This window comes from Podarcis pityusensis, assembly GCF_964106645.2.
Source record: "Podarcis pityusensis genome assembly, chromosome: 16".
NCBI classification, from domain to species: Eukaryota; Metazoa; Chordata; class Lepidosauria; order Squamata; family Lacertidae; genus Podarcis; species Podarcis pityusensis.
In genome coordinates, this window is record NC_138041.1 from 10,066,951 (window position 1) to 10,094,523 (window position 27,573).

Sequence of the window (27,573 nt, forward strand, 5' to 3'; positions counted from 1 at the left end):
GAAAATCCAGTCTGCCTTAAAGCATCCTGGATTACTCAAACCAAAAGGCTAAAACTAGGCCAAGTTTCCTTTGAAGCTGCAAAAGGATGGAATTCTGCTGAACTCAAACGTGAGGAAGGAAGGATAATATCCAGAGGTTGGTTTTTTTTCCCAGGTGGGCGCCGTTCAGCAGCATAGCTAGCTGCTGGGGTGCCCGGTGCGGCACGCTTGTCCTGCATGGGCGGGGAGAGCTGTGTGGAGACTCTCTGCCACCTCCCCCTCAGCTGTAGGGCGGCTGAGGGAGAGGTGGTGGGCAGACGCAAGCCCCATGCTGCCATTTCAGGCAGTGTGGAACCTGCAGGCGCCCAAGCCACCACGTCACTCCCAGGAGAGACATGTGGCTCGGGCATGCTGCAGGCCCTGCGGGAAGTGTTAGAATTCCTGCTCCGTGATTGCAGTCATGGGATTGTTGTCTTTCACATGACGGTGTGTGTTTTGACTCCACAGAGTGGGAAGTGACGGAGACAGGATGTTTGTGTTACTGTGTGCCGTGAAGTGGGACTATTGCCCTTTGTTCTTTTTCTCTTTGCTGTCTGATGCTAGAGAGAGAGGGGGAGCCATGTTGCAGTGCTCGGTGTGTGTTTATATGTAAATAAAGTAGATTAGCCAAAATGCTGAGTTGCTGAGGACTGTTACGCAAAGCTGCAAAGACTCTATGGATCCCTACATGTGCCTATGTCTGTTGGCATCGGTCACTGTGATGTTCGGGCAGAAGAAAGGTTCTGAAGCGAACGAACGAACGACCCCTTCTGAGGACTGAGGAGTCCTCAGAAGGGAGCTGTTCCTGGAGGAAGAACTGAGGGGAGAGACTCCATCAGGCAAGGCCTCCTTCCACTTGCCCCACTCTCCGCTTCTCAATATGTATTGTATTGTTTTATGTACTGTGGCTTGCCATTGTTTTATTGCTTATAGTTAGATATTATTGTAACTGTTGAGTGAATTTCTGTTTAACTTTTATATGTTGATATTATTATTTTATACTATTCTAATGATTGTTGAATGTTACTTTTTTGATGGAGGTTGCCTATTTTAAAGTTATGTTTTATTATCACATTTTTGTATTGCATTAGATTGTTATAAGATGTACATTTTTTGTTTCTTCAGCTTGTAAACTGCCTTGAGTATTGTAAGATAGAAATACGGTATACAAATTAAAAATGATGATGATGATGATGACCAGGAGGGAGAGAACATGCCAGTCGGCCAGTGACAACCGCATTTCATTACATTTGTTGACTGAACTAAAAAGTTTCATGAGCCCAATTTTTTAAAAACTCATATTTTTGTCATTTTGTCACCCCCCACATCAGTGATGACACCCAGAGTGGCCCGAACCCCCTTCCTCCGCCGCTGGCACCATTGCCATTATAAGAGAACAAGGGTGGCGCTCATGGTGAGTTCCAGCACCTCTTCTTCTACAAAAAACAGCACTGATAATATCTAATAAATACAGTGGTACCTCGGGTTACATACGCTTCAGACAGATTCCAGCAACAGACATTCTGCAGCAATTTGCGAATTTTATATTTTAGAAAATCCTCTTGGAAATCTACCAGCATTTCGGAGCTTGTTGGATTGTCCCTATGGCCCATCATGGTCCAACACGTATTTAGGCATTCTCAATGTTAAACCTTCATTCCACTACACAGACATTCCATTTCAGTGTCAATTAAACCAATTACAGTGGTACCTCGGGTTACATACGCTTCAGGTTACATACGCTTCAGGTTACAGACTCTGCTAACCCAGAAATAGTACCTTGGGTTAAGAACTTTGCTTCAGGATGAGAACAGAAATTGTGCTCCGGCGGCATGGCAGCAGCAGGAGGCCCCATTAGCTAAAGTGGGGCTTCAGGTTAAGAACAGTTTCAGGTTAAGAACGGACCTCTGGAACGAATTAAGTACTTAACCCGAGGTACCACTGTATATCCTTTCCCAGCATCTGTCCACATCGCAACAAAACACACCCACGCCACGTTCTCCACCATGCAGCTTCCTCCAGCTCGGTCTACTCACCATTCTCGCAGGCTGTGAGGATCCCAGGATCACTGTGAGACCTCAGCAGAGGACCCCGGACAGAAGGCAGTTGGTACGAGGCCTCGCTGCTCCGGCGCTGCCGCCCGGCGCCTTTGCGTCCCGGCAGCGAGGCCTTGGGCTTGACCCGCACCTCGGGGAAGCAAGGCCCGGCACTTTGGCCTAAGCTCTCCAGGCGCTGGCAGCTATGCGTATGGGCACTGCCCGCCTCCCGCAAGCCCTCGTAGCCCGTGGAGCCGGGCGTGGAGCAGGAGTACGAGCGCTCCCCGCGCAAGCGTGCCTGGGGTGTCTCCTCAAAAGGGCCCTGCAGGGTGGGGCTCTGAGGGTGAAGCCCGCATTGCCCGCAGTCCACGCTCAAGCAGTAGTCAGCCCGGCTGCGCTGGATGGAGCGGAACAAGACGTAATCCACCGAGCAGACAGAACCGCTGGCGTCCAGCAGGCAGGAGTCCTCGGATGGGCTGCTGTCACCAGGAATGTCCACGATCTCCGACATAATCAGGGAGCCGCTGTCCATGGAAACCGCTGCAGGGAAAAAGAAGAAGAGAAGAAGAGTTTGGATTTGATATCCCGCCTTTCACTCCCTTTAAGGAGTCTCAAAGCGGCTACCATTCTCCTTTCCCTTCCTCCTCCACAACAAACACTCTGTGAGGTGAGTGGGGCTGAGAGACTTCAAAGAAGTGTGACTGGCCCAAGGTCACCCAGCAGCTGCATGTGGAGGAGCGGAGACTCAAACCCGGTTCCCCAGATTACGAGACTACCGCTCTTAACCACTACACCACACTGGCTCTCAAGAGAGCGAGAGAGCGCCATTTTAGTAAAAATGGCACGCTTCCAGGGTCAGGGGAAACGGTTGGAGGCGGTTGGAGGATGGATGGCAGCTAACAGATTGAGGTTGAATCCTGACAAGACAGAAGTTCTGTTTTTGGGGGACAGGAGGCGGGCTGATGTGGAGGACTCCCTGGTCCTGAATGGGGTAACTGTGCCCCTGAAGGACCAGGTGTGCAGCCTGGGAGTCATTCTGGACTCACAGCTGCCCATGGAGGCACAGGTCAATTCTGTGTTCAGGGCAGCTGTCTACCAGCTCCATCTGGTACGCAGGCTGAGACCCTACCTGCCCGCAGACTGTCTCGCCAGAGTGGTGCATGCTCTGGTTATCTCTCGCTTGGACTACTGCAATGCGCTCTATGTGGGGCTACCTTTGAAGCTGACCCGGAAACTACAACTAATCCAGAATGTGGCAGCTAGACTGGTGACTGGGAGCAGCCGCCGAGACCATATAACACCGGTCTTGAAAGACCTACACTGACTCCCAGTATGTTTCCGAGCACAATTCAAAGTGTTGGTGCTGACCTTTAAAGCCGAAAACGGCCTCGGTCCAGTATACCTGAAGGAGCGTTTCCACCCTCATCGTCCAGCCCAGACGCTGAGGTCCATCGCCAAGGGCCTTCTGCCAGTTCCCTCACTGTGAGAAGTGAGGTTACAGGGAACCGGGCAGAGGGCCTTCTCGGTAGTGGCACCCGCCCTGTGGAATGCCCTCCCACCAGATGTCAATGAGAAAAATAACTACCAAACTTTTAGAAGACATCTAAAGGCAGCCCTGTTTAGGGAAGCTTTTAATGTTTAATAGGTTATTGTATTTTGGTGTTTTGTTGGAAGCCGCCCAGAGTGGCTGGGAGGACCAGCCAGATGGGCGGGGTATAAATAATAAATTATTTATAATATTAATATTAAATCTGTCCATTTGCAGCCCTCTCCGTTTTGCATATTCCCCATCTCAGGTCCCGTTCTTCCATGCTAGTTTGGGATTTTTATCGTTCCCGTCTTTGAAGTCCTCATGGAGGAAAATAAAGTTCTTTCCAGAGAAGAATGGCAAATGAAGCTGTTGGACTATGCCAAAATGCCAAAACTGACCGGAAAGCTCCGGAACCAGAAAGACCAAAAATTTAATAAGGAGTGGGGGAAATTTACAATTTACCTTAAAGGTCACTGTAAGCAGCTGAAAACTTTAGCAGGATTGCAATAACACTTGTAATGTAACAAGAACTATGGATATAATGGAGTTACTTAAAATAACCAACAACTTGGTTTGTTTTAAAAAGATGCAGTAGGAAAGGTTTAATAACAGAACCCATTGAGGGGAAGGTGGGAGGTCCAGAGATTTGGGAGAATCTTGTAACTTCGGATGTGTGGTGGTATGAAAATAAGCAAAACCAAATAAAAATTATTACCAAAAAGAAAAAGAAAGTGAAGTCCTCATTAAACTCATCCGCATTCTAGCACAAATTCCCTGTGTGCACATTTTTATATGCAATTCCCCCTATCATGTGCATTTTGGGAAAGCAATTTCCCCATATATAATGCATTTTTGGGTGTGTTCTTTTCACGAGTGTATGCCTTTTATGGACATTTTGCCTTAGTGCATGCGTGTTTTATTTTGTTTAAAATACTCTTTTCTCATTTTGCACATAGTTTAGAAAGCAACAAAACAAACGCAAAAGGGTGAATCACATTTCGATGGGCAGGAGATAGAAATATGAATCTACTGTCTATCAAAATAGTCATCTGGTGTTCCTATTCTTCCACACATTACTTCAGTGGAGAACTGCACTGCAAAACCTGGAAAAGTGTGGATTCTGAAGTGTGGATTCACGTATAGTTCCGCAAAGTACCAATTAGGCCTTTGAATGCGAAGTGAAATCAAATTTCTCCCCCGCCTAGAGTAGGGCAACCAGGTACAGGCGTCCGCAGGAATCTTTTGGGTGGGGGAGGGGGCAGCAAAGTAAATATTCCAGATCACTTCATCAAAATACATACTACAATCTTGTCCCTGACATCCTTGGACAGCTCTTTGGTCTTGGTCACGGTGGCTACTTTGGAATCTGCTGGATTGATGGCTTCTGTCGACAGGTGTCTTTTGTACAGGTACTGTAACGAGCTGGGATTACAGGTAAGACCTCTCCCTTACAGCAGGTGCTTCTAATCTTAGCTCGTTACATACAGTGAAGATACCAGGTAGCCTGACATCTGTCTGGTTGATAGGGGATCAAATACTTATTTCACTCATTGTTGTTGTTGTCGTTTAGTCATGTCCGACTCTTCGTGACCCCATGGACCAGAGCACGCCAGGCACTCCTGTCTTCCACCGCCTCCCGCAGTTTGGTCAAACTCATGTTTGTAGCTTCGAGAACACCGTCCAACCAATCTCGTCCTCTGTCGTCCCCTTCTCCTTCTGCCCTCCATCTTTCCCAACATCAGGGTCTTTTCCAGGGAGTCTTCTCTTCTCATGAGGTGGCCAAAGTATTGGAGCCTCAGCTTCACGATCTGTCCTTCCAGTGAGCACTCGGGGCTGATTTCCTGAAGAATGGACAGGCTTGATCTTCTTGCAGTCCATGGGACTCTCAAGAGTCTCCTCCAGCACCAGAATTCAAAAGCATCAATTCTTCGGCGATCAGCCTTCTTTATGGTCCAGCTCTCACTTCCATACATCACTACTGGGAAAACCATAGCTTGAACTATACGGACCTTTGTTGGCAAGGTGATGTCTCTGCTTTTTAAGATACTGTCTAAGTTTGCCATCGCCTTTCTCCCATCGCCCATCACTCATTATAATGCACATCAATCTCTGACTTTTGTCTTCTGGGTTTCTGGGGGTTTTCCTGTTGTTATTCTGTCTCTCACAGCTACAATAAACCTACCATTAAAATTATGGACTGGTCATTCCTTCGTCAGAGGTCAAACAGGCAAATTTAGCAGGGGATCAAATACTTTCCCCCCTCACTGTACCTGTCAGAGATCTGGTCCACCCAGGTCCATCGTTAGGGATGCAATGCATGCCTACAAAAGTCCTTACCTTCGCCACTGAGGACAACAGATGGGACCCGGTTGCAGGAACAAGGACCATGTGAGGTATCTGTAAACTGCGAGTCAAACAGAGTCACCTGCAGAGCAAAGGCAGAAAATGTTGGTGCGCAGCAAACTCGGGAACACCTCGCCCCTGGGGGCTGAATGCGGCCCCTCCAAGCCTCTCTTTCTGGCCCTCATGACTGTTCCCCAAGCCACACCCCCAACTGGGCCCTGCTTCAAGCCTTCCTCACGGGTTCTTGCCTGGCTGAAATGCGTCCCATCACATTGCAGCCATGTCTCTCACTTGCCTGGCTAGCTGATAGAAACTAGCTTACGACCGGTCCTAAGACCTGCATTGGCTCCCAGTACATTTCCGAGCACAGTTCAAAGTGTTGGTGCTGACCTTTAAAGCCCTAAATGGCCTCGGTCCAGTATACTTGAAGGAGTTTCTCCACTCCCATTGCTCAGCCTGGACACCGAGGTCCAGCGCCGGGGGCCTTCTGGCAGTTCCCTCCCTGCGAGAAGCGAAGTTACAGGGAACCAGGCAGAGGGCCTTCTCGGTAGTGGCACCCACCCTGTGGAACGCCCTCCCATCAGATGTCAAGGAGATAAACAACTGCAGTGGTACCTCAGTTTTCGAACGTATTCCGTTCTGGAAGACCGTTTGAGTTCCGAAACGTTTGAAAACCGAAAACTCAAAACGGAAGCCTCAAAATGGAAATCTCAATACGAAAAACTCAATACGGAAGCCGTGTTTACAGTTCGACTTCTGAAGCGCATTCGAAAACCGAAGCATTTACTTCCGGGTTTACGGTGTTCGAGTTTGAAAACCGAGGTAAAACGGTCTCTGACTTTTAGAAGACATCTAAAGGCAGCCCTGTATCGGGAAATTTTTAATGTTTGTTGTTGTGTTGTGCTTTTACTATTTTCTGTTGGGAGCTGCCTAGAGTGTCTGGAGCAAGCCAGTCAGATGGGTGGCATATATTATTATTATTATCTCAAGTCTCCTTCACTTCCCCTAGGAAGACATTGGTTTCCCTCCAGGGAAAGAACCTGGAATATATTGATATATATATAGCCCAGATATTGTAAAGGTGTGGTAATCTGTCATGGGACAACCCCCTTGTAACCAGGTAGCAGGGGCTACCCAGACCTCATTGCTGGTTGCAAAGGGGTCCCCATGACACTTCAAGCTTCAGGGCTACAAACACGTAAGTCCACCACTACCCAAAGGGAGACCTTCCTGCCTTGAATTGTACCAATGTAATACCTGGCTGTCTCCGTGGAGTCCCATGACGGCCTCGTAACTGGGAGGGAAGTCAGTGGGGTAGAGAGGAACGGGGCTGTCCATTGAGCCATTGTAGGTTATGCTGTCAGGAGGAGAAATAATAACCTCATTGTCCATGACACACTTTTCTTCTTGGTTATGCATTTATATCTCACTCTTTCCCTTAAGGAGGTCAGAATGGTATGCAGTGAAAACAGCGGGGTGGGGGGAAAGCATTAGTTTTTAAAAAGTAAGAGATTAGATGCTCTGAAGCCCATCTCCACCTGTGAGAGACACACAATCCGTACAGTTTCAAGCCTGCATTTTGCATCAATAAGGACTAGGAACCTGCATACAGTGGTACCTTGGTTCTCGAACCTAATCCATTCCGGGTGTCCATTCGACTCCCGAAACCATTCGAAAACCAAGGTGCGGCTTCTGATTGACGCGGAAGCAGCGTCGAATGTTTGGGTTCCGAAAAACATTCACAGACCGGATGTGACGGCCTGAGATTCGGACTCGGAGGCTGAACCTGAGGAATCCCAGCCTGCACAGGATTCCCCGGCTCCAGAACCAGCTGAGCCAGGGCTGGGGCTTGAGCCTGAAGGGTCCTCACCTGTGCTGGAGCCTCAGGTGCAGGCACCAGCTGAGTCCGCTCTGGCTCCTGAGGTGATGGAGGACCCATTGCCTGCAGGTGCTCCACTCTCAGCCCCGTCAGGGGAAGCTGAGGTTGCCTCTGGGTCCGGTAACCATCCAGCCTCTCCTGAGCTGCAGAGGCTCAGGGCAGAGAGGCGGAGGGAACTAAGTTCCCACAGGAGGAGTGCTTGCCTCCAGGCCAGGAGAGGCGAGTCACCTGTGGACCGGGGCCGCCCTATGCCTCGGGGCAGATAAAAGCCAGCCAGCCCCAGTCCCAAGTTGCGGGAGCAACGTTGTTGGTAGCTTGTTCCTGCCTGCACCCTGTCCTGCTCTTCTGCCAGAGTTCCTGACCTCACCCGACTCCCTGCCTTGGACCCTGCCTCGCCTTTGACGGACAGCCTCCATACCGCACCCTCGACCTCGGACTGGACTCGGACCTCGCCGCACGGTTAACCCTCGGGACCAGCACACCGGAACTCTTACTTCTGGGTTTGCGGCATTTGGGAGCCGATTTGTTCGACAACTACCGTATTTTCCGCTCTATAAGACGCACCTAGTTTTAGAGGAGAACAAGAAAAAAAATGTTCTCTCCCTCTCTGCTCAGCGCCTCTCCAGTAAAGCGGGAGGAGAAATGGAAGGGGCTCCTTCGCTAAAGGGGTGCTGCGCAGAGAGGGAAAGCTGCGCAGTGGCTCTCCAGTGAAGTGAAGCCAGGAGAGCAAGAGGGATCGATCCCTCTTGCTCTCCTGGCTTCAGCGAAAGCTGCGCAGCCTGCATTCGCTCCGTAAGACGCACACACATTTCCCCTTACTTTTTAGGAGGGGAAAAGTGCGTCTTATAGAGCGAAAAATGTGGTAAGCTGTTTGAGAACCTAGGTACCTCTGTATTTAAAAACAAGGAAGACTTCTTTCCATCCTCAGCCTCTTTGTCCCCCAAACTGCTCCCAGGCTCCCCCTCTTATCTCCCCCACCTCTCCAAACCCCCCCCCCACCTTTGGGCATCCGTCTCTGAACTGCAGGTGTACTCTGGAGGGTAATAGGGCGGAGGTGGCACTGGGGGAACAAACTCTTCCAGATCCAACATATGCTGCAAGAACGTGTCCGGGGGTGACGTGCAATCCAGTGTCACGGAGCTGGAACGTGGAGGGGACAGCTGTGGAAGGAGACAGAAAACAGGGTAAGTGAGGGGGCTGGGCAAGATCTGAAAGGCTCCTGATGTTCTGAGGAGTCCTTTCTCTTGTTGACAAAGGCTGGATACACACCATGTGTCTAAAGCACACGGTGTCCCTCAAAGGATCCTGGGAACTTTTAGTCTATCCCTCACCACACTACGGTTCCCAGCACCCTTAACAAACTACGGTTTCCAGGTTTTTTTAAGCAGGTGTGTGCTTTAAATGTATGGTGGGTATGCAGCCCTGGGGTTAAGTCTGTTTCCTGGGCATAATTTGCAACCCATCAGTCCCAAAGAAGCCCAGAAATTGGATTTATCAGAACCTGGGAAACATGTCTAAGAGTCACATCCAAATGAAGAATCCTGAAAACTGTAGTTTGCTGAGGGTGCTGGGAATTGTTGCTTCGCAAGGGGTCAACTACAGTTCCCAGGATTCTTTGGAAGAAGCCATGGGGCTTTCCATGTGACCAGAATCACGACACATCAACAAGGAATTGTGCCTCCAGTGTTGTGGGTGCAACTCTGTGGAACTCCCTCCCACAAGAAGTCACAGAAGCTGCTGTCCCTGATGAGTTTCAGGCACCTAATTAAAACCATTTTATTTCAGGAGAACCTTTGCACCACGAATGCTTCTCTGAGGCTTTACATTTTCTGGTGATGTTTGCTGAAATTGCTTTTCTGAGGTTTAAATTATGCTTCGATTTCTATTCTGATGAGACGCTTTGAGACCTAGATGGTAAAAAGCAGGATATGAACTTTTTAAAAAGAAAGAAAATGAAGAAATGTATAACGTAGATGCTCCCACTGAAGGAGGAGATCGAAGGGGAGGGCGAAACTTCAACACTCTCCTTGCAATCCCACTGCTCGAAAGGGAGGAGGTGAGTAAGGGGTGGGGGTTTTTTTAGGAGCGTGGGGGTTTAAAGATTGGCCGGGAGGGCTCTGTCTTACAAGAATGGCAGGGATAGCAAACATTCTGATCTGCCATCAGCTGTGAAGTTGTTTCTCTCCCTCCCAACACACATCTGGTACATTTTACAGGCCCACCTCCCTCCATTCCAGCTGTTCACAACTTCATTAGTGTCAGATTTGTTTCTATAATAAAAAAAATCCTTCCAGTAGCACCTTTAAGACCAACTAAGTTAGTTCTTGGTATGAGCTTTCGTGTGCAAGCACACTTCTTCGGATACACTGAAACAGAAGTTGCCAGATCCTTCTATATAGTGAGAAGGTGGGGAGGGGTATTACTCAGAAGGGTGGTGGGAATGGGAGATTGGCAGATAGCTGGGATGAGCCTGCTGACGACTCTTAACGATTGTAATGGGTCTTACAGGAAAAGGCAAGGGGTGAGAAGGTGAGAAATGGCTTAGTCATGTATGATGGGATAAGGTAAACAGATAATGTTTCTGTTTGGCTACACAGCAGAACCGGCATCATTACCCTACATAAAGGCATTCACACCTTGGCTAGAGATGACTTAGGAGAAACTTAAATACTCCTAATTTGAATGAAGCTGTTTTGTTATGAAATACTAATCCGATAACTTTTCTCAAAATACAGGATGCATGTGCGGTTTGCATGAAGATTTTACCTTGTAAGCTGCCTGGAGTCCCTGTCAGGGGAAAAGGTGGGGTAAATTGATAATTTTAATTTTTAATTTAAATTATTTTTTAAAATTTGAATTAAAAAAAAACAATTCAAATTTAATTTTTTTTAAATTTTAATTTAATTTTTTAAAAAGAAATTAAATTTAAATTATTATTTTTAAACTGGCAGTGAGTATGCAGTAAATGGGGGTGTGAAAGACAACCCTGAGGAGATTTTGAGAGGACAAGGAGAGGTTTCAAAAGCGCTCAGATCGTTCCCAAGTGAATCTGAGGCAAGCTGGGAGCAGGCCGCCCGTCTCTGGAACTCACCGCATAGAGGATGTCGAAAGAGAAGATTTGGATGCAACACATAATGGCAGAGAGGGTGCACACTACGATGGCGAAAACAGTCAGCCCACACACACTGAAGAGGAGGTCCTGAAGGGGCAGGGAAGGGGGGAGGTGGGGGGTGTCAAAACAGATCATTGTCACTGCGGTTGCAAAGGAACGCTTGATGATAAGTCTGGCTGCCTAGACACTAACCCATTTGCGGCACACAAAGGTAACTTTCCTCGACCCGGAAGAGCTCGTTGCGGACCCTAAACACACTGCTTTTCATCTAGATTTGATTCTAGGTCCTGGCATCAAGTTGATACACATTTGGAAAACCTTCCCTTGACCAGATTGGCTATCCATGCCTTTTTCTCCCTGCCCAGGCCCCAAGTGACTGAAAAATAAGGTTGCCAGACGTCCCCGTTTCCCGGGGACAGTACCCGGATTTACAAATCAGTCCCCATACAAAATCCATTGAAGCTGAAAAGTGTCCCTGGATTTGTTAAGTTGTGGGTGAACATATCAGACCACACAGCAATTCTTCAGACAGCTCTTGTTTATTCACAGGCCAGAACAGAACTGAACTGAAGGGTTCAGCCAACCTGCTTATATAGAGCTCAACTACAAAGCAACAGTAACAACTTTCTGTAACTATCCAATCACTGAACGTCACTTTCAATTCCTTATTTGCATATGCAGACCTGAGTGAAAACTATCTACAGTATCCCCCTGCTGGCCCAGGGTGAGAACTTCAGTACATAACAGGACTCATTGAAAAAAATCTGGTAACCTTAATGAAGAAGGAATTGGCGATTGCAAGCTTGATGTACTGCCCACCCACAACTGCACTGGGCTGGTGTGGGGCACACACACAAACACACACACACACACACACACACACACACCCCAAGTCTGGGCCGCTTTAAGCTAGATTGTGTGTGGACCATGCAGAATAAAGGACTGAGGCTATGTTCACGCTATGGATTTGAAGCATTATGTGACTGTAAGCCACTCTGGGAATTGTAGTTTTGTGAGGGGAATAGGGGCTGCCTAATAATAATAATAATAATAATAATTTATTTATACCTGCCCATCTGGCTGGGCTTCCCCAGCCACCCTGGCAGCTCCCAACAGAATATTAAAAATGCAATAAAACATCAAGAACTCTCGGTGCCCTAAACAAACTACAGGTCCCAGGATTCTGTTTAGAGTGGTGTTGTGGTACTTTAAATGCATGGTGTAAAAGCGGCCTCAGAAGAGGCAGATTTCGGGGAGTGTGGCTGGTTTGCCCACACTGAGTGCCAAGCCCAGAGGGTGCCACCACAATGATGTAATGCGGCAAGAGGCAGAGGGGCGCCGAATTTTGGCATCCAACAGGGCACGGCTGAAATTTGAAAGCCACTGGCCTCAGGCTCCATTTATTCTACAACACAACGTCGCGGGGGAAAGACCCACTTAAATCTCAGAAGCCTAATCTCCTTCTTTCTCTTGAAATAAAAAAATTAAGGTCTTATATATATATATATATATATAATAAATGTTCATAACTGCATATATAAACCACATGTCTGAAACCCCACAGAAAAATTCCTGAAACCATTTTGTCCCTCCCAAATTGACCTCAAATATTTCTCTGCTAGGTCGAAGGAAAATGGAAAAGCCTCCCCATTGTCCTTTTGTTCACAAATCCCATCTTAAGGGTATGTCTGTGTATGAATAGGGTGAGCTGTGACCTGGCTCAGGAAACTAAGTATTTATCATTACAAAAGACTGGCCAGGCTCCCCAGGTAATCCAATCAAGTGACCATTAACAGGTAACCTGCCAGACAGGAGATAAACAATGCACTCAGATTTCTGTTGTAGACCGCCCTTTTTGTGATGTAGGTATGATGTATCTGGGGGGTGGTCTTGAGCTACACCCCTTCTGTGATGTATGTATGAAGTTTCTGGGGGTGGTCTTGGACTCCAGGGTGGGCAATTTAAAATGTCTATATAAGGGCAGGCACACCTTTGTTCTGGGTCCTCCTCCTTTCCTGTATGTGAGGGGAGCACCCTGTTGCAACAGTCAATAAAGATCAGGCTTACTAGCTGCTTTGCTTCTCAATATTCTCTGGTTGGCCTCTGTTATTTTCTCCACCAATGGAGAACCTACAAAGGACTCTGTGAGGGCTCTTGTATACCCCATAAGGGAATAAGGGCAGATTTTTGTTTCTTACACTCTCATTCACACACACACACACACACACACACCTCCCATAAAACGTCGTATGCAGAATGTAACCATCAAAAACCGCCAATAGATCCGTCCGCAAACAGGAGCATCCTTGTTTACTCACCTTGAGGACCAGGCGGACCTTGGAGCAATTTGGATCCAGTTCTGCGTTACTTCCGCAGCTTCCGAGGTGGCAGCAAGGGCACAGCTGAGATGGAGAGGTGCCCTGCTGGGGAGGCAGGAAAACTTTGTCAGTGTGCTGCTGGCAAATGTTGTACTTTAACACGAGGCAAGGTTTCTGGGCCTGCCTGCCGTTGCACAGCACCATGGGCCTCGTAGTCTCCTCCCTTCCTCCCCTGTTGCTCCTTTATCCTTGGAATTGCCCCCACCCCAAAACAACTTTTGAAGCCTCCCCTCTTACTTCTTTCGACACCCACCTTTTCCACGAAGCGTTTGGCGCCCAACCATGCAAGTCCCCACAGCCCTGTCGCGACTAAACCGAACTATGCGGTAATTAAAACAATTCATATTCCCATTGCTATAAATACGCAAAGAAATACTCTAATGTAAAATGGTACATGCATGCTTGGAAGAGGGAAGAGGGATGCAGCGGGGCGTTTGGGGGGGGCGCAGCTGGCAGAGAAAGAGTTAAGTGGGCCCTCCTCCCCAGTCCCTCTGCTCCAAAGCACCCCCTTCGAAAGCTGCTTTTCCCCCTTTGAAGCCACCTTCCCCAACCAGGTGCCCTCCAGATGTCGCTGGAGTCATTCTCCCTGATCACTGGCCACACCACTTGAGAATGATGAGAACTGGAGCCCAAGAACATTGCTGAACTACAACTCCCATCATCGAAGACCGTCATTGAACTACAGCTCCCATCGTCCGTAACCATTGGCTGCGTTAGCTGAGGCTGACGGGAGCTGGAAACCCAATAACATTGTTGAACTACAACTCCCATCATCGAAGACCGTTGTTGAACTACAACTCCCATCGTCCATAACCATTGGCTGTGTTAGCTGAGGCTGACGGGAGCTGGAAACCCAATAACGTTGTTGAACCACAACCCCCATCATCCATGACCATTGGCCAGGCTGGCCGAGGTCGATGGGAGCGGGAGTCCAAGAACACAGCTGAACTACAACTCCCATCATCCCTCAGCATTAGCCGTGCCAGCTGCCAGGGGGCTGCCAGGAGCTTGGCGATGCCTGGAGAGCACTCGGTTGTGGAAGGCTGCGCTGGAGGAAGAACGTAACGTATTAGCTCTGCTCTACGTCAAACCCCACCTGGAAGTCCAGGCTCCGTATCCCCTGCTCCTTCCAGACCGCATAACGGTCCCGTTGTCTTACCGGCTCGCAAGCCTCCAGGGACTTCACCTGCTGCTGGGCATTTTGGCAGGAGAGGATGGAGCCAGCCAGGGTAAGCATGACTCCGAGGACTGAGAGGAGCGTGAAGAAGGTAATCTGGGGGGTGGCGGGGAGAAAGAAGGCCGTTAAATCCCTAAGGAAGACGAGGGGGGAAGAGACAAACACACAGGAAATGGAGGAAGAAGCTGCCTTGCACAGAGCCAGAACGCTGTCCCATCTAGCTCAGTAATAATAATAATAATAATAATAAATTTTACTTATACCCTGCCCTCCCCAGCCAGAGCCGGGCTCAGGGCAGCTAACACCAATAAAATCACAGTAAAAACATAATAGGGGGGAAAGGGGAGGGGGGAAGGAAAAGGGGGAAACAAACAATTTAAAATACAGGTTAAAATGCAATTTAAAATGCAGCCTCGTTTTAAAGTAGCTGATAAATCAAGACCATAAGGGGAGGGAAACATAAGGGTCAGACTGAGTCCAAACCAAAGGCCAGGCAGAACAGCTCTGTCTTGCAGGCCCTGCGGAAAGATGTCAAGTCCCGCAGGGCCCTAGTCTCTTGGGACAGAGTGTTCCACCATGTCGGGGCCAGTGCTGAAAAGGCCCTGGCCCTAGTTGAGACCAACCTAACCTCCTTGAGACCTGGGACCTCCAGAGTGTTGTTATTTGTGGACCTTAAGGTCCTCCGTGGGGCATACCAGGAGAGGCGGTCCCGTAGGTACGTGGGTCCTAGGCTGCACAGGTTGTAGTCCACACAGGTTGGCAGAAGCTCTACGGGGTTCCAGGCAGGGGTCTCTCTCCCTCCCAGCCCTACCTGGAGATGCTGAGGACCGAACCCAGGACCTTCTGCATGGAAAGCAGATACTGTGCCCCCTGAGCTACGGCCCATCCCAAAACAGTCACAGTGAGGAATATTTTCAGACGGCAGATTTCCTTCCACCCCAGGCTGATTAAATGTGCACAAAACCACTTCTGAACTTGAGAGGAGGTGGAGTTGCGGGCTTCACACCCTTTCCACGTGCGCGGGGACTGGCTCTCAGCCTCTGCGCGATTGAGGGGATCCCTGGCCGCGTCATCCCCTGGCCAGCCAATCAGCTGGCCGGGGGGGGCGTGGCTTGCGCGATATCACGCTGGCGCGGCCAGGGATCTTCCTCTTTTGCCACCTGGGGCCTGGTAGGAATTTTTTCCACTTGGCAAATTGGCAACAGCCACTTGGTTTTTCGCCTGTCTCGTAGCAAATCGTCACAACTTCCTCGGCATTGGCGGTTAGGCATTGGTAGGGGTATTGTCATGTAGATGAAGGGGGGAGGAAGCGCCGTCACCTCCCCTGAATATCGAAGGGTAGTCTGGTAAAGGATTCCGGGGGGCATGGGCCTGTCCGAAGCCTATGGAGGTGAGGACCTAAGGCAGGCCCCCTATCGGTGACCCCAGGAGAGTTCCTAGTTGATGTGCATCAGCAGGACTCCCCCTTGTTGTTGTTTAGTCGTGTCCGCCTCTTCGTGACCCCATGGACCAGAGCACACCAGGCACTTCTGTCTTCCCCTGCCTCCCGCAGTTTGGTCAAACTCATGCTGGTAGCTTCGAGAACACTGTCCAACCATCTCGTCCTCTGTCGTCCCCTTCTCCTTGTGCCCTCCATCTTTCCCAACATCAGGGTCTTTTCCAGGGAGTCTTCTCTTCTCATGAGGTGGCCAAAGTCTTGGAGCCTCAGCTTCAGGATCTGTCCTTCCAGTGAGCACTCAGGCCTGATTTCCTGAAGAATGGATACGTTTGATCTTCTTGTAGTCCATGGGACTCTCAAGAGTCTCCTCCAGCACCATAATTCAAAAGCATCAATTCTTCGGGGATCAGCCTTCTTTATGGTCCAGCCTTCACTTCCATACATCACTACTGGGACTCCCCCTACTGGTGGTTAACCCTTCCCGGTCTTCAAGCAATCGGGCTGAAGCCGGATAGTCGGTTAGGACCAATGCCTAAGCCAATACCACTCATTCCTGTAACCAATAAAGTTGTGGCCATTTTTTGCCCATTAACCTAAATATTTGCGTCATGTGTCTTTATTTCCACATGGGGGAGGTGGGAACTCGCCACGCAATGGAAGGTGCTACCAGTAGGGTTAGACCCTACAGAGTAGAGCTGGGAAAGGAGGACTTCCACAACAGCACAAAGCAGAGGGAGAACAAATTTCATCCTGGCTAGTAGCATTTTGACAACCTTATCCTCCACAAAATTCTCTTTTACAGCTGTCCAGGTTAGTGGCTGTCGCAAATTCTTGCAGGAGTGAGTTCCACAGTAGGTGCCATGCGGAAAAAACGACTCTTTTGTCTGACACCCGAATCTTCCCCTCAATTGACTTCATCCGATGTCCTCAAATTCCAGCGTTATAGGAAAGAGAGAGAGAAACTTTCCTCTTGTCCACTTGCAGCATTTTAAGCACATCTATCATGTCTAGACACGGGTGGCGCTGTGGGTTAAACCACAGAGCCTAGGACTTGCCGATCAGAAGGTCGGCGGTTTGAATCCCCGCGACGGGGTGAGCTTCCGTTGCTCGGTCCCTGCTCCTGCCAACCTAGCAGTCTGAAAGCACGTCAAAGTGCAAGTAGATAAATAGGTACTGCTCTGGCAGGAAGGTAAACGGTGTTTCTGTGCGCTGCTCTGGTTCGCCAGAAGCGGCTTAGTCATGCTGGCCACATGACCCAGAAGCTGTACGCCGGCTCCCTCGGCCAATAAAGCGAGATGAGCGCTGCAACCCCAGAGTCGGCCACGACTGGACCTAATGGTCAGGGGTCCCTTTGCCTTTATCATGTCTAGGGCTGGGTGATATCTGATTTTCAACATCGTGATATCTGGTTCACCAACATCGCGATATACTGATATATCACAATGTCTGAAATAAGTATGGAGCTAGGCTGGCTTCATGGTTTTTCACGCGTTGTGATTTTTGCATAGCACACAAACGCACACACGTATTATGGTTTGTGAGATATTGCTAGGTCAAAAATTATGAAACCGATATCATGATAGGGACTTCAAACCAGTTTTGGACAATATATGAATATATTGCCCAGCCCTAACCATGTCCCTCTCACCTGTCTGCTGGTTTCCTTCTAAGACAACTCCTCTCTCTCTCTCTTTTTCTCTCGATCTCATGATGCCCCACTTTTGGAACGATAATGCCTCTCTCCACCCGCCTTCCATTCAGAGGCCTCCTCAGAACCCACCTTTTCCATAAAGCCTTTGGCACAACCTCAGCTTGAAGGTATCCTAACTATAAATGCGTTTCTTGACAATTTGTTCCCATTTATGCCTGCTGAGCCTTCCTTCGGCACATCAACCCTTTCCCCCTTTGTGTTTCCTAAGAACATTTGCTTTTCAGAGCTTGGGAAGTTCGTTCTGAAACGGAACTCGTTTTGGTTCAAGTTCAAGACGTCCAAAGAGGAACAGATTCCGGCGAACGACCGTCCCTTTACAAAGCAAACTCGTTCAGTCCAGAGTTCGATTCAAGTTCGTCCGAATGATCCTCAACATTCAGACAGTTGCAGGCTGCTGAAGTATAGAATACAGTGGTACCTTGGGTTATAAACACTTCGGGTTACAAACTCCACTAACCTGGAAATAGTACCTCAGGTTGAGAACTTTGCCCCAAGATGAGAACAGAAATCGCGCGGCAGCGGCGAGGCGGCAGCAGGAGGCCCCATTAGCTAAAGCACGCCTCAGGTTAAGAATGGTTTCAGGTTAAAAACAGACCTTCCAAATGAATTAAGTTCATAACCTGAGGTACCACTATATACTGAAAGAAGATGAAGCAAACATCAAAACATACGGTGGTGTGTGAATGGTTTTTCCCCATGTATTTCCCCCATCAATTATGTACTTTAATGGCCCGAAAAGTCCAAAGCTTATTTTTTTTAAAAAAGCAAATGAAGAGAATGAACTTGAAAATGAACTAGAAACCTTCCAAAGTTCCACCGCCAAAAGAACTTTCTTTGTGTTCATTTAACTTGGCAGTTACTGGAACGACTTTCAGGCGCAGCCCAGAGATTTCTGAACTAATTCAGTTAACTGTGTTAAGAAGAAGAAGAAGAAGAGTTTGGATCTGATATCCCGCCTTTCACTCCCTTTTAAGGAGTCTCAAAGCGGCTAACATTCTCCTTTCCCTTCCTCCCCCACAACAAACACTCTGTGAGGTGAGTGGGGCTGAGAGACTTCAGAGAAGTGTGACTGGCCCAAGGTCACCCAGCAGCTGCATGTGGAGGAGCGGGAAATCGAACCCGGTTCCCCAGATTACGAGTCTACCGCGATTAACCACTACACCACGCTAGACTAGTTTATTCCAAACACGAATGAAGCGTCAGTACTTACCACCGGGGTGAATGGGCGCCTCCAGGAGACGATGCCAACCACTCCGGAGAATGCCAACTAGAGATCAAGACACACAGAGAAGAGAGGTTGCCTTGGTTGACAAAGATCTACCAGTGGCTTCGAGTGACCACTGCTGGTCTTCTCTAGGTGAGGAGGAAGCTGCTGAGAGCTTGGCCAGGGGTGGGATGGCCCATTTTGTTTTCAAAAGAAGAAACATGTCTCCTCAAACTGGAAGCTTTCGCTCCATTAATTGAAGCTTTTCTCATTTTTCCAAAGGGCTGCCTCTGAAGATGGTCTGGAAACTTCAGCTAGTACAGAATTCAGCGGACAGGTTGCTCACCAGGGCACGGCGATGTGAGCATCTTACACGGATCCTGGTCCGACTGCGCTGGCTGCCAATTAGTTTCCAGGCCCAATTCAAAGTGCTGTTTTTGATCTATAAAGCCTTAAACAGCTCAGGACCGCAATACCTCAAGCACCACCTCTTTCCATATGAACCTACCCAGACCCTGAGATCATCTTATGAGGCCCTTCACTGAGTGCCTCCTCCACGAAAGGTGTGGATGGCGACAACATGAGAACAGGCCTTTTCTGTGGTGGCTCCCAATTGTGGAATGCCCTCCCCAGGGAGGCTCGCCTGGTGCCCTCATTATAAACTTTTAGGCACCAGGATAAAGCGTTCCTATTTAACCAGGCCCTGAGCTGACATCCGATGCCCTTTTAAATATATGGTAGGGGGGGCATTATTGGTTTGTTGTTGTTCTTTATATTGTATTTGGTGCTTTTTATATTGCAGTTTTATGTTGTCAACGGCTCTGAGATCGATAGCTAAAAGTTGGCATACAAATTTAATAAATAATAATAATAATTTTAAAATCTTAAGCTCAGTTCTCCCCTATTTTCACATTACTGTATGGTTTGTTTTAAAAAACAACCATTTCTTCACAATAAATTGCCAGCATTTTAGTGCGAACCTAACGGGCATGCTTTTCTATGCAGCATTGCCTAAAATACACATTTTTGCAAAGTGTATTCCCCTCACATTTACATTTCCCCACATGCAATACATTTTGGCCTGCTCTTTTCTTTAGCATACACATTTTTAGGCACGCTTTACCTCAGCGCATGCATTTTCATGCACGTTGCTCAGCTGCAGAACTGCGCTACAAACAAAAAAACTGGAGAAGTGCCGGTTTCGAAGCTGTTTCAGCTCAAATACAGTCGCAGAAAGCGTGACCGAATCACAGAGATTTTTTTTTTAGCAGTTGCTAGGAAGGACCTCCTGGACTAAGTTGGCACATCTCTGTCCCGGATTAAACAGGGGAGAGAGGCTGCAAAGCTCAGCGTTCTTTCCCATGGCTGCTGGCAGCCGAGTTGACTCTGATAGCAGAGGAGGGACGCAACATTTCTCAGTAGGCTGTGGATTTTATTATTATTATTTTATAATGGAGTTCATTCGCTCTAAATTATTCATGATTACATTTTTTTTTTATAAGCGATGTGATTGAAAACAGAGCCGGCAGAAACTGCCTCGAGCTGAGGAAACGGAGGATTGGTGCCTAAAGCTAAGTCCTGCTCCGAGGAGACCCACTGATATTAATGCTCAAGGGTTAACTGAGGCCAACTGGCTGCAATGGGTCTATTCTGAGCAGGATTTTGTTAGATCTCAGTGTAAACAATGCTCAGAAGGGGGCGGGGGCCAAGTATCTTTGTGTCGTTTGAGGTTCCAGGCCCTCCTCTCAGAGATATTTAGAGATTGGGTGCTAGAGGACTGCCGTGCGCTGTACGTGGGGCTGCCCTAGAAGACGACTCAGTTTGGTGCAAAATGGCAGCAGCCAGATTACTGGTTGGGGTTGCCTTTATAATAATAATAATAATAATTTTTTATTTATACCCCACCCTCCCTGGCCAAGACTGGGCTCAGGGCGGCTAACACTGAATATAAATACAGTAAAAACATTAAAACAAAAAACAGTTGATTAAAATATAAGTTTAGAATCATAGCTGTCAACTTTTCCCTTTTTTAAAGGGAAATTCCCTTATTCCGAATAGGATTCCTTGCAAGAAAAGGGGAAAGTTGACGGCTATGGTTAGAATACATTTTAAAATACAGCTTAAAATGCAGCCTCGTTTTAGTGGTAGCCCATAGATCAAAGCCATAAGGGGAGAAAACGTCAAATATTCACCAGGGCCAACTATCCATGCTGGTCCTACATGGGCCAGCAAAAAGAGCCAAGGGAAAATTCATATACAAATCCCATATAAGGGGTTTCATCTAATAATAATAATAATAATAATAATAAATAATTAAAAAATGAGAAGGGGGATAGACTGAGTCCATCTGAAAGGCCAGGCGGAACTCATAAAACCGTGTTCTAAAGCAGATGAATTGCCGGTTGCTTTTTGGGCATAATTTAAAGTGTTCACACTAGTTTGAAGCTCTAAAGGACTGGAAGGCTGGCTCCTTCCCTTGAGACGCCCTTGGGTGCTGAGATCAGCAGAGGAGGCCCTCTGCCACCCTCAGAGGTCCAACACAGTCTTTTGGCTGTGGGTCCACCCCACCACTGCCTGTGGCCCCCAATTGACTTCCCATTCATGGGGGAGTGAATATTCCAGTTCACCAGTTTGTCACACAACATCGCCTTGATATTTTACAATATGGCAGTATTTAGAAATGTATCTGTAAATAATTACGTTGTTGTTGTTGTTTGAATTTATATACCACCCTATACCCACAAGTTTAACCCTATAAAAGTAAAAACCAACGCTAACCAACGTTAAAATGCCTAAATCAAATAGACATGATGAGAGACCAAATAAAAGTTTGCCAAACCAGGGAGAACTTGAAATTCAGAACCCCCCTGGTGAAACACCCACTGTGTCTGCAGAGTAGTTTATTCTCTTTTATTGAGTAATTAATGAGTAATTAATGAACTGGAATGACTACTTGCTCTCAGTGCTGTCATGTGAACCTATTGCCTATTAATGGCAATCTGCATCAGAGGCCCAACTTCCAGGCGCCTCTGCCAGAGGTGAGGTGGGTGGTGAAATCAGACAGGCCCTTTATAGTGGTGGCTCCCTAACTGTATAATTCTTAACCTTGGGACAGTTAGCTGGTATCTATTTTGTTTGTCTCTCCAGATCCAGCTTATATGTTTTTGATTTCCCTGGGCTTTCAGTGGATTTTCTGCTGTATATTTTAATTATGATTGCTACTTATCAACTTGCTTTCAGTTTTGCTGCTGATTTCAGTGTTAATTAGTGGGTAGTTTGTTTGTTTTTTAAAAAGATCTTTCTTGGAAGTGTTGGCTGATGGATGGCATCCCAGAAATCTGTTAAATAAGTAAATAACATCAGGCTTTTTTTTGCCTTTCCCCCTTCTTCTTCTTTTAAAACATCATCTGCAAATGGCTAGAAACATTTAAATCAATGTGTGCTGGATGGGGAAGGTGGGGGAAGCCCAATATCTATCAATAATGGATCCAAAAATGGATCTGGGGAAAGCCTGAGGTTTCACCCAGCTGTGCTATGCAAGATGCACTCACCGGAAAACCAGCCCAGATAGGACATGCGTTCCGGATGTGGCTCTGCGAGGGCATGTTGGTGGTTACCAGCAGGCTCAACGTCACGATCAGGACGCCCAGGATCATCTGAACGAAGCCGAGGAGGAGGATGATCTGGAGCCAGGCCCGCCGGACGCGGAGGTGCGTGAAGCTGCGGGACGTTGTGCGGGCCGTCAGCGAGTAGCTGGAATCGCTCCTGGAGGGCATGACTCTGGCCCAAAGGAGGGCGGCTTCCGGAGGGACCCCAGAAGCAGCCGTAAACAGAAGCGACCCTGGTCCTCAAAGGCTAGGCCTTGAACCCGCCTGCGTAACGCATAGGACCTGCTTTTCAAAAGAGGCAAGTTTTTTTATGGCTTTACAAAAAGCAGCTTCTCGTTGGCTAACCCCAAATCCACTTGACTCTCTAGGCTCTGTATATTTGAGAAGAAACCGACGAAAAGGAGGGCGGATGTTGGTGTATAATTCCAAGGCAGCAACACGGCTTCACCAGGGCACCGCCCTAGAAGATATCTCAACGGTGAAAGGGTGCCTCTGAACATGCATGGAGGGCCCCTGCCCTGAGCAAACACACACATAAATGCATCCGACGGGAGAGGGATTCCAGGACAGAAGATGAGGGGTGTTGAGGAGGGTTTGGCCCTGGCACACTTTCGCTTTTAGCTGTACGCCGCCTCCGGGAAGAAGGAGATGCCAACTTCCAGATCGCCCCCCACCCAAGAAAGCCACTGCCCAGGAGAAGGAACATCAGAGCTTGGCTTCAGGATAGGGATCATCCCAACCTCAAAAGCCCAGAGGTTGGAGAGACAGAGCCACCAACCCAACCCTCCTGTCCTCCACGTGAATCGGTCCAGCAGAATGTGAATCCTCCAGGTCCCACGTGAACAGCATCTAACCACATCACTTGGGAGTCGAATGGGGAAAGTTAGCCCTTTTTCTCAGCCTGGCTGTGGTTAAAACGCACCGTGCGGTTTTGAATCTGCAGGCCTTTGCGCTCTCCCTTTGGAAGAAGGCCTCCAGGCCGCCAGGAGATGAAGGACTGGATGCAGAGAGATTGTTACGCAAAGAAGGGGCTTTCTGACTTTTTCCACAGCCGGGGTCCTCAAGAGAGCCATCTTTCCCGAATCAGGGATCATCATGGCCCAAAGGGGACCCTTGCCTGGCAGCCATGGAGTGGTTGTTTATCCGGACAGGAGTTTGCTCCCAAGGAGGAGAGAGAATCGTAACAGCAGCAGCAAGCGATTGATGCTGTTTCCGACGGATGAGAAACACCAAGCGGTTCCCGGACGAGCGATGGATTCTCAGCCGACCGCTGCTCCTCTGACGGGCGGCCTGGCACCACCGCTGCCATCCACGCGGCTTGCCTCCTCCCTCCTCCCCTCAACCCAGTGTTGGCAGATGGATCAGGAAAAGATGTCCGGAGTCAGCTCCAAAACCCCAGAGGATTCTCACTGAACCGCTGGCAAACCGACCTGACGCTGCGGTAACCACCCCGAGCAGGAGATGGTGGCAGCTCGGCTTGGTACGGCAGAAGGCACCAGTCTCATCCGGCACAGAGGTTGGCAATTGCCAGAGTTCAAGCATTACCCAGGAAAAGTTTTTTTGGGGGTGGGGGTGGGTGGGGAGAGGGTCCCAGCCGTGGGTGGAGAGGCTTGTTCTTCTGCACCGTGCAGACAGAAGGCGTCAGCTCTTAAAGAGGCCACAAAACTCCGAGCCGTCTGAAAAACAGAATTGCCACAGGATAAAATAAACCGTCTTGGTTAAAAGCTGGGCACCTCAGCTTCCCTATCACTGTGTGGGCAGGAGGCTCACCTCCCTCAGCTTCTCTCTATAAACTTTGGTCTGCCCCACCCCACCCCAGAGGTCTACTGGGAAGCCCCCAACTTTGCAAAACACCCAAATCCCTCCATCTAAACTGCTTCTAAAAGGAAGAGACCAGCCATCAGCCTGGCTGGCTTGCTACAGATTCTTCTACACCCTCCACCTCACCCCACCCAGCTCCCCTCTGCTCCCCATCTCATCTTTCTTCCTCACCCCCCCCCCAAAAAAAAACAGGAGCTAAACACAGCTGCAGACTTACCAGGCATGGGAGGAGTCTGCCTGCCCAGCTGCAGGGCAGCTCTTGGCCAGGGATGTTCCAGGAGCCACCTCCCCCTGCCAGGCGCCTGCATCCCTCTCTCTGGAGGATGCTCGGCTGGTCCTGATGCTGCAAGGAGGAAGGGCACGCCCTGCCGTGATGCATCTTGGGAGCTGTAGTTAATCAGCCAAGGACTGGTATTCCATGCTTTTGCCCTGCCAGGGGAAGGGTACAGGGAGCCCAGCCTGGGCAGGGTGGGTGTGGAGAATTGTGTTCCAGAGTTTCCCTGTTTGGATGGCAAGGGGCATGGGGACATAAGAAGAACAGGGAAATCTCAGATCTTTCAGGAATGAGCTAGGTATTGCTGGTAGTAGCCTGCTCACTTTAACAGGACCAGTGCTGGTTTTTTTTAGTTTTGTATTGTTTTGATTGAGAACTCGACTCATGTGCTAATCCTGGCATAACTGCATACACATTTTTAATAATAATAATAATAATAATAATGCGTAGCTCGTGTATTTAAGGAGAAATCTGTTCAGTCATCCTCTGCTTCCAAAACAGGGTAATAAACTCAAGGTCTGCATTAGGCTTCAGCTGTCCCATAAAATTGTATCATCTGGCCTGTCCAAATTTACAAGCAGTAATTTGGGCTTTCAGATTTCAGCAGCACCCTGCGCAACACCAAAATTCACTCCCCTTCCTCCGTCATTCAGCTTCCGTTCTAAGTCATTGTGGTAGCACCCCCAGCAGCGCCCTCTCAGCTCAGTGGGAGTGAACTGGTTGCGCTCCCTTAAATCTGCCTCTGTTCAGAACCCTTATGCTGAGAAAGAGGAGCTGGAATTTTAACCTGACACCAAAGGTGCTTCGTCATTGGTGCGGGTGTGTCTGCATCTGAGCATGCGCAGAGTGCCTCTTCTTTTGAATAAATACAGCCAGTCACCTCACTTCAGAGAATGGGGGAAATCAATGTTGTTCCAATGACCATTTGGAAAGGGTCTTGATCAGGGGTCAGCAAACTTTTCCAGTCCACTATCCCTCAGACCTTGTGGGGGGCCGGACTATATTTTTTTTGGGGGGGGGATATGAATTCCTATGCCCCACAAATAACCCAGAGATGCATTTTAAATAAAAGGACACATTCATAAAAACACGCTGATTCGCGGACCATCGACGGGCCGGATTTAGAAGGTGATTGGGCCGGATCCGGCCCCCGGGCCTTAGGTTGCCTACCCATGGTCTTGATGATATGTTTTTATTTGAGGATTATTCAAGGTGCAGGTTCCAACCCACACGAATGGCCATCCCTATCTGCAGTAGGTTTTGGGGGGTTTTCTTGCCATCACATAAGCAACTAATCACTCTTGGTTTAATGCATTTACACTTCCATACATGCACAGAAATACAAATTTGTTCACTTTTAAGGTGTCGCAAAGTTGGATTTTTTCTGTTTTTGTTTTTGCTGCAGCAGACTCAAGTGACTATCCCTCTGAAAGAGGATTGGACAAATAACGCCAAGGCTGCAGGTTTGATCCCCGTATGGGACAGCTGCTTATACCTGCATTGCAGGGGGGTTGGACTAGATGATCCCTCAGGGTCCCTTTCAACTCTACACTTCTATGAAATTCATGGATAAGGCTGTCGGTGCATTTTAACCTGTATTTTAATTTGTTTTTGTTTTTGTTTTTTTCTTACTATGTTTTTACTGAAATTTTATTGGTGTTAGCTGCCCTGAGCCCAGCTCTGGCCGGGGAGGGCAGGGTATAAATAAAAATTATTATTATTATTATTAGCAGCAGCAGCCACGTGCTGCTTCCACTGTCATAGGCAGAATGTCTTTGAAAGCCAATTGCTGGGAATCACAGCTGGGGAGAATTGCTGTTGCAATCAGTTACTGCTTGCGAGTTTCCCAAGAGGCACTGAGTTGGCTTACACGAGAACAGGATGCTGGGGCTAAATGGGGCATTTGGCCTGATCCGCCAGGGCCCCTTTTATGCTCTGGAAATGGCCGTTCGGCATCCATTTGTCCATTTCACAGATTATTTTTTTTCTTTGAGAGAGGACCTCTTTGTAAAATGCTTGTTCTCATACGAGCATCTTACAGTTCAACTCCCTCCCTCTTCTCATCAGGGCCTGAAATTGCACATTGCTGAGTCTCCCTTTATTTGTTTACTCTCTCTGCGCTAGCTTCTCCGCCAATTTAAAAGCCATGTAGGTGTTTGTTCTTCCAGCTGAAGGGAGCATTTGCAAAGTGCTTGGTGCCGTGTTATGTACGGTCCAAAGATATCACATCCTCCAATATTTCTCCGATGAAAATAAGGGTGTCCTATTTAATAATAATAATATTTTTGTTTTTTTAATACCCTGCCCATCTGACTGGGTTGTTGTTGTTCATTAAATTTGTATATTGCCGTATACCTGTAAAGATCTCAAGGCGGTTCACAACAGAAAATTACAATTTAAAAAACACAAAACACATAACTAAAATAAGAACAAAGAGAACCCAGTAACTCCCCCCACTTCCACAACGTATTTAAAACCAGGCAGAGGGCCTTATCGGTAGTTGTGCCTGTCTTGCGGAATGCCCTCCCATCAGATGTGAAGGAAATAAACAGCTATCTGACTTTTAGAAGACATCTGAAGGCAGACCTGTTTAGGGAAGTTCTTAATGTTTGATGTTTTATCGTGTTTTTAATATTTTGTTGCGAGGCGCCCAGAGTAGCTGGGGAAACCCAGCCAGATGGGAGGGGTATAAATAATAAATTATTATTATTATTATTATTATTATTATTATTATTATGGCCTGGTTGAAGGGGAACATCTTTTCCTGGCACCTAAAGGTACAATGAAGATGCCAGGCCAGCCTCCCTGGGGAGAGGATCCCACAAACTGGGAGCAACTTGCGTAAGGCTTGTGTAAGCAAAAATGTTTTCAGCAGGCATTGCAAAGAGCAGAGAGAAGGCACCCGCCTGATGTCAATAGGCAGGGAGTTCGGAAGGTTGGGTGCTGCCACACTAGAGGATAAATTTCTTACAAATGCAGGATAAGCTGCGGCTGTCACAATACCAGTTCCCACCACCTGACTCAGTATTGCTGGCTCAGACTG

The 27,573-nt window shown here is 48.2% G+C and overlaps 1 protein-coding gene across 4 annotated transcripts in view; it reads right to left on the minus strand.

Annotated features, from left to right (window-relative positions):
* Nucleotides 1-24,642, minus strand: part of ENTREP3 (endosomal transmembrane epsin interactor 3) — a 35,290-nt gene extending 10,648 nt beyond the window's left edge. The window contains exons 1-10 of one of the 4 annotated variants that reach the window (XM_080984616.1): nucleotides 24,474-24,642; nucleotides 22,379-24,111; nucleotides 18,834-18,890; nucleotides 14,457-14,570; nucleotides 13,238-13,339; nucleotides 10,899-11,006; nucleotides 8,807-8,967; nucleotides 7,186-7,285; nucleotides 5,923-6,010; nucleotides 2,055-2,594 (exon numbers count right to left, since the gene is read on the minus strand). In XM_080984616.1, coding sequence (XP_080840742.1) covers nucleotides 2,055-2,594; nucleotides 5,923-6,010; nucleotides 7,186-7,285; nucleotides 8,807-8,967; nucleotides 10,899-11,006; nucleotides 13,238-13,339; nucleotides 14,457-14,570; nucleotides 18,834-18,890; nucleotides 22,379-22,603 — 1,495 coding nt within the window. In that variant the 5' untranslated portion in view covers nucleotides 22,604-24,111; nucleotides 24,474-24,642. Of the gene's footprint in view, nucleotides 1-2,054; nucleotides 2,595-5,922; nucleotides 6,011-7,185; nucleotides 7,286-8,806; nucleotides 8,968-10,898; nucleotides 11,007-13,237; nucleotides 13,343-14,393; nucleotides 14,571-18,833; nucleotides 18,891-22,378; nucleotides 24,112-24,473 lie in introns of all 4 variants that reach the window. The other 3 variants (XM_080984615.1, XM_080984614.1, XM_080984613.1) reach the window with 3 other exon arrangements.
* Between the last annotated feature and the right edge of the window lie 2,931 nt (nucleotides 24,643-27,573).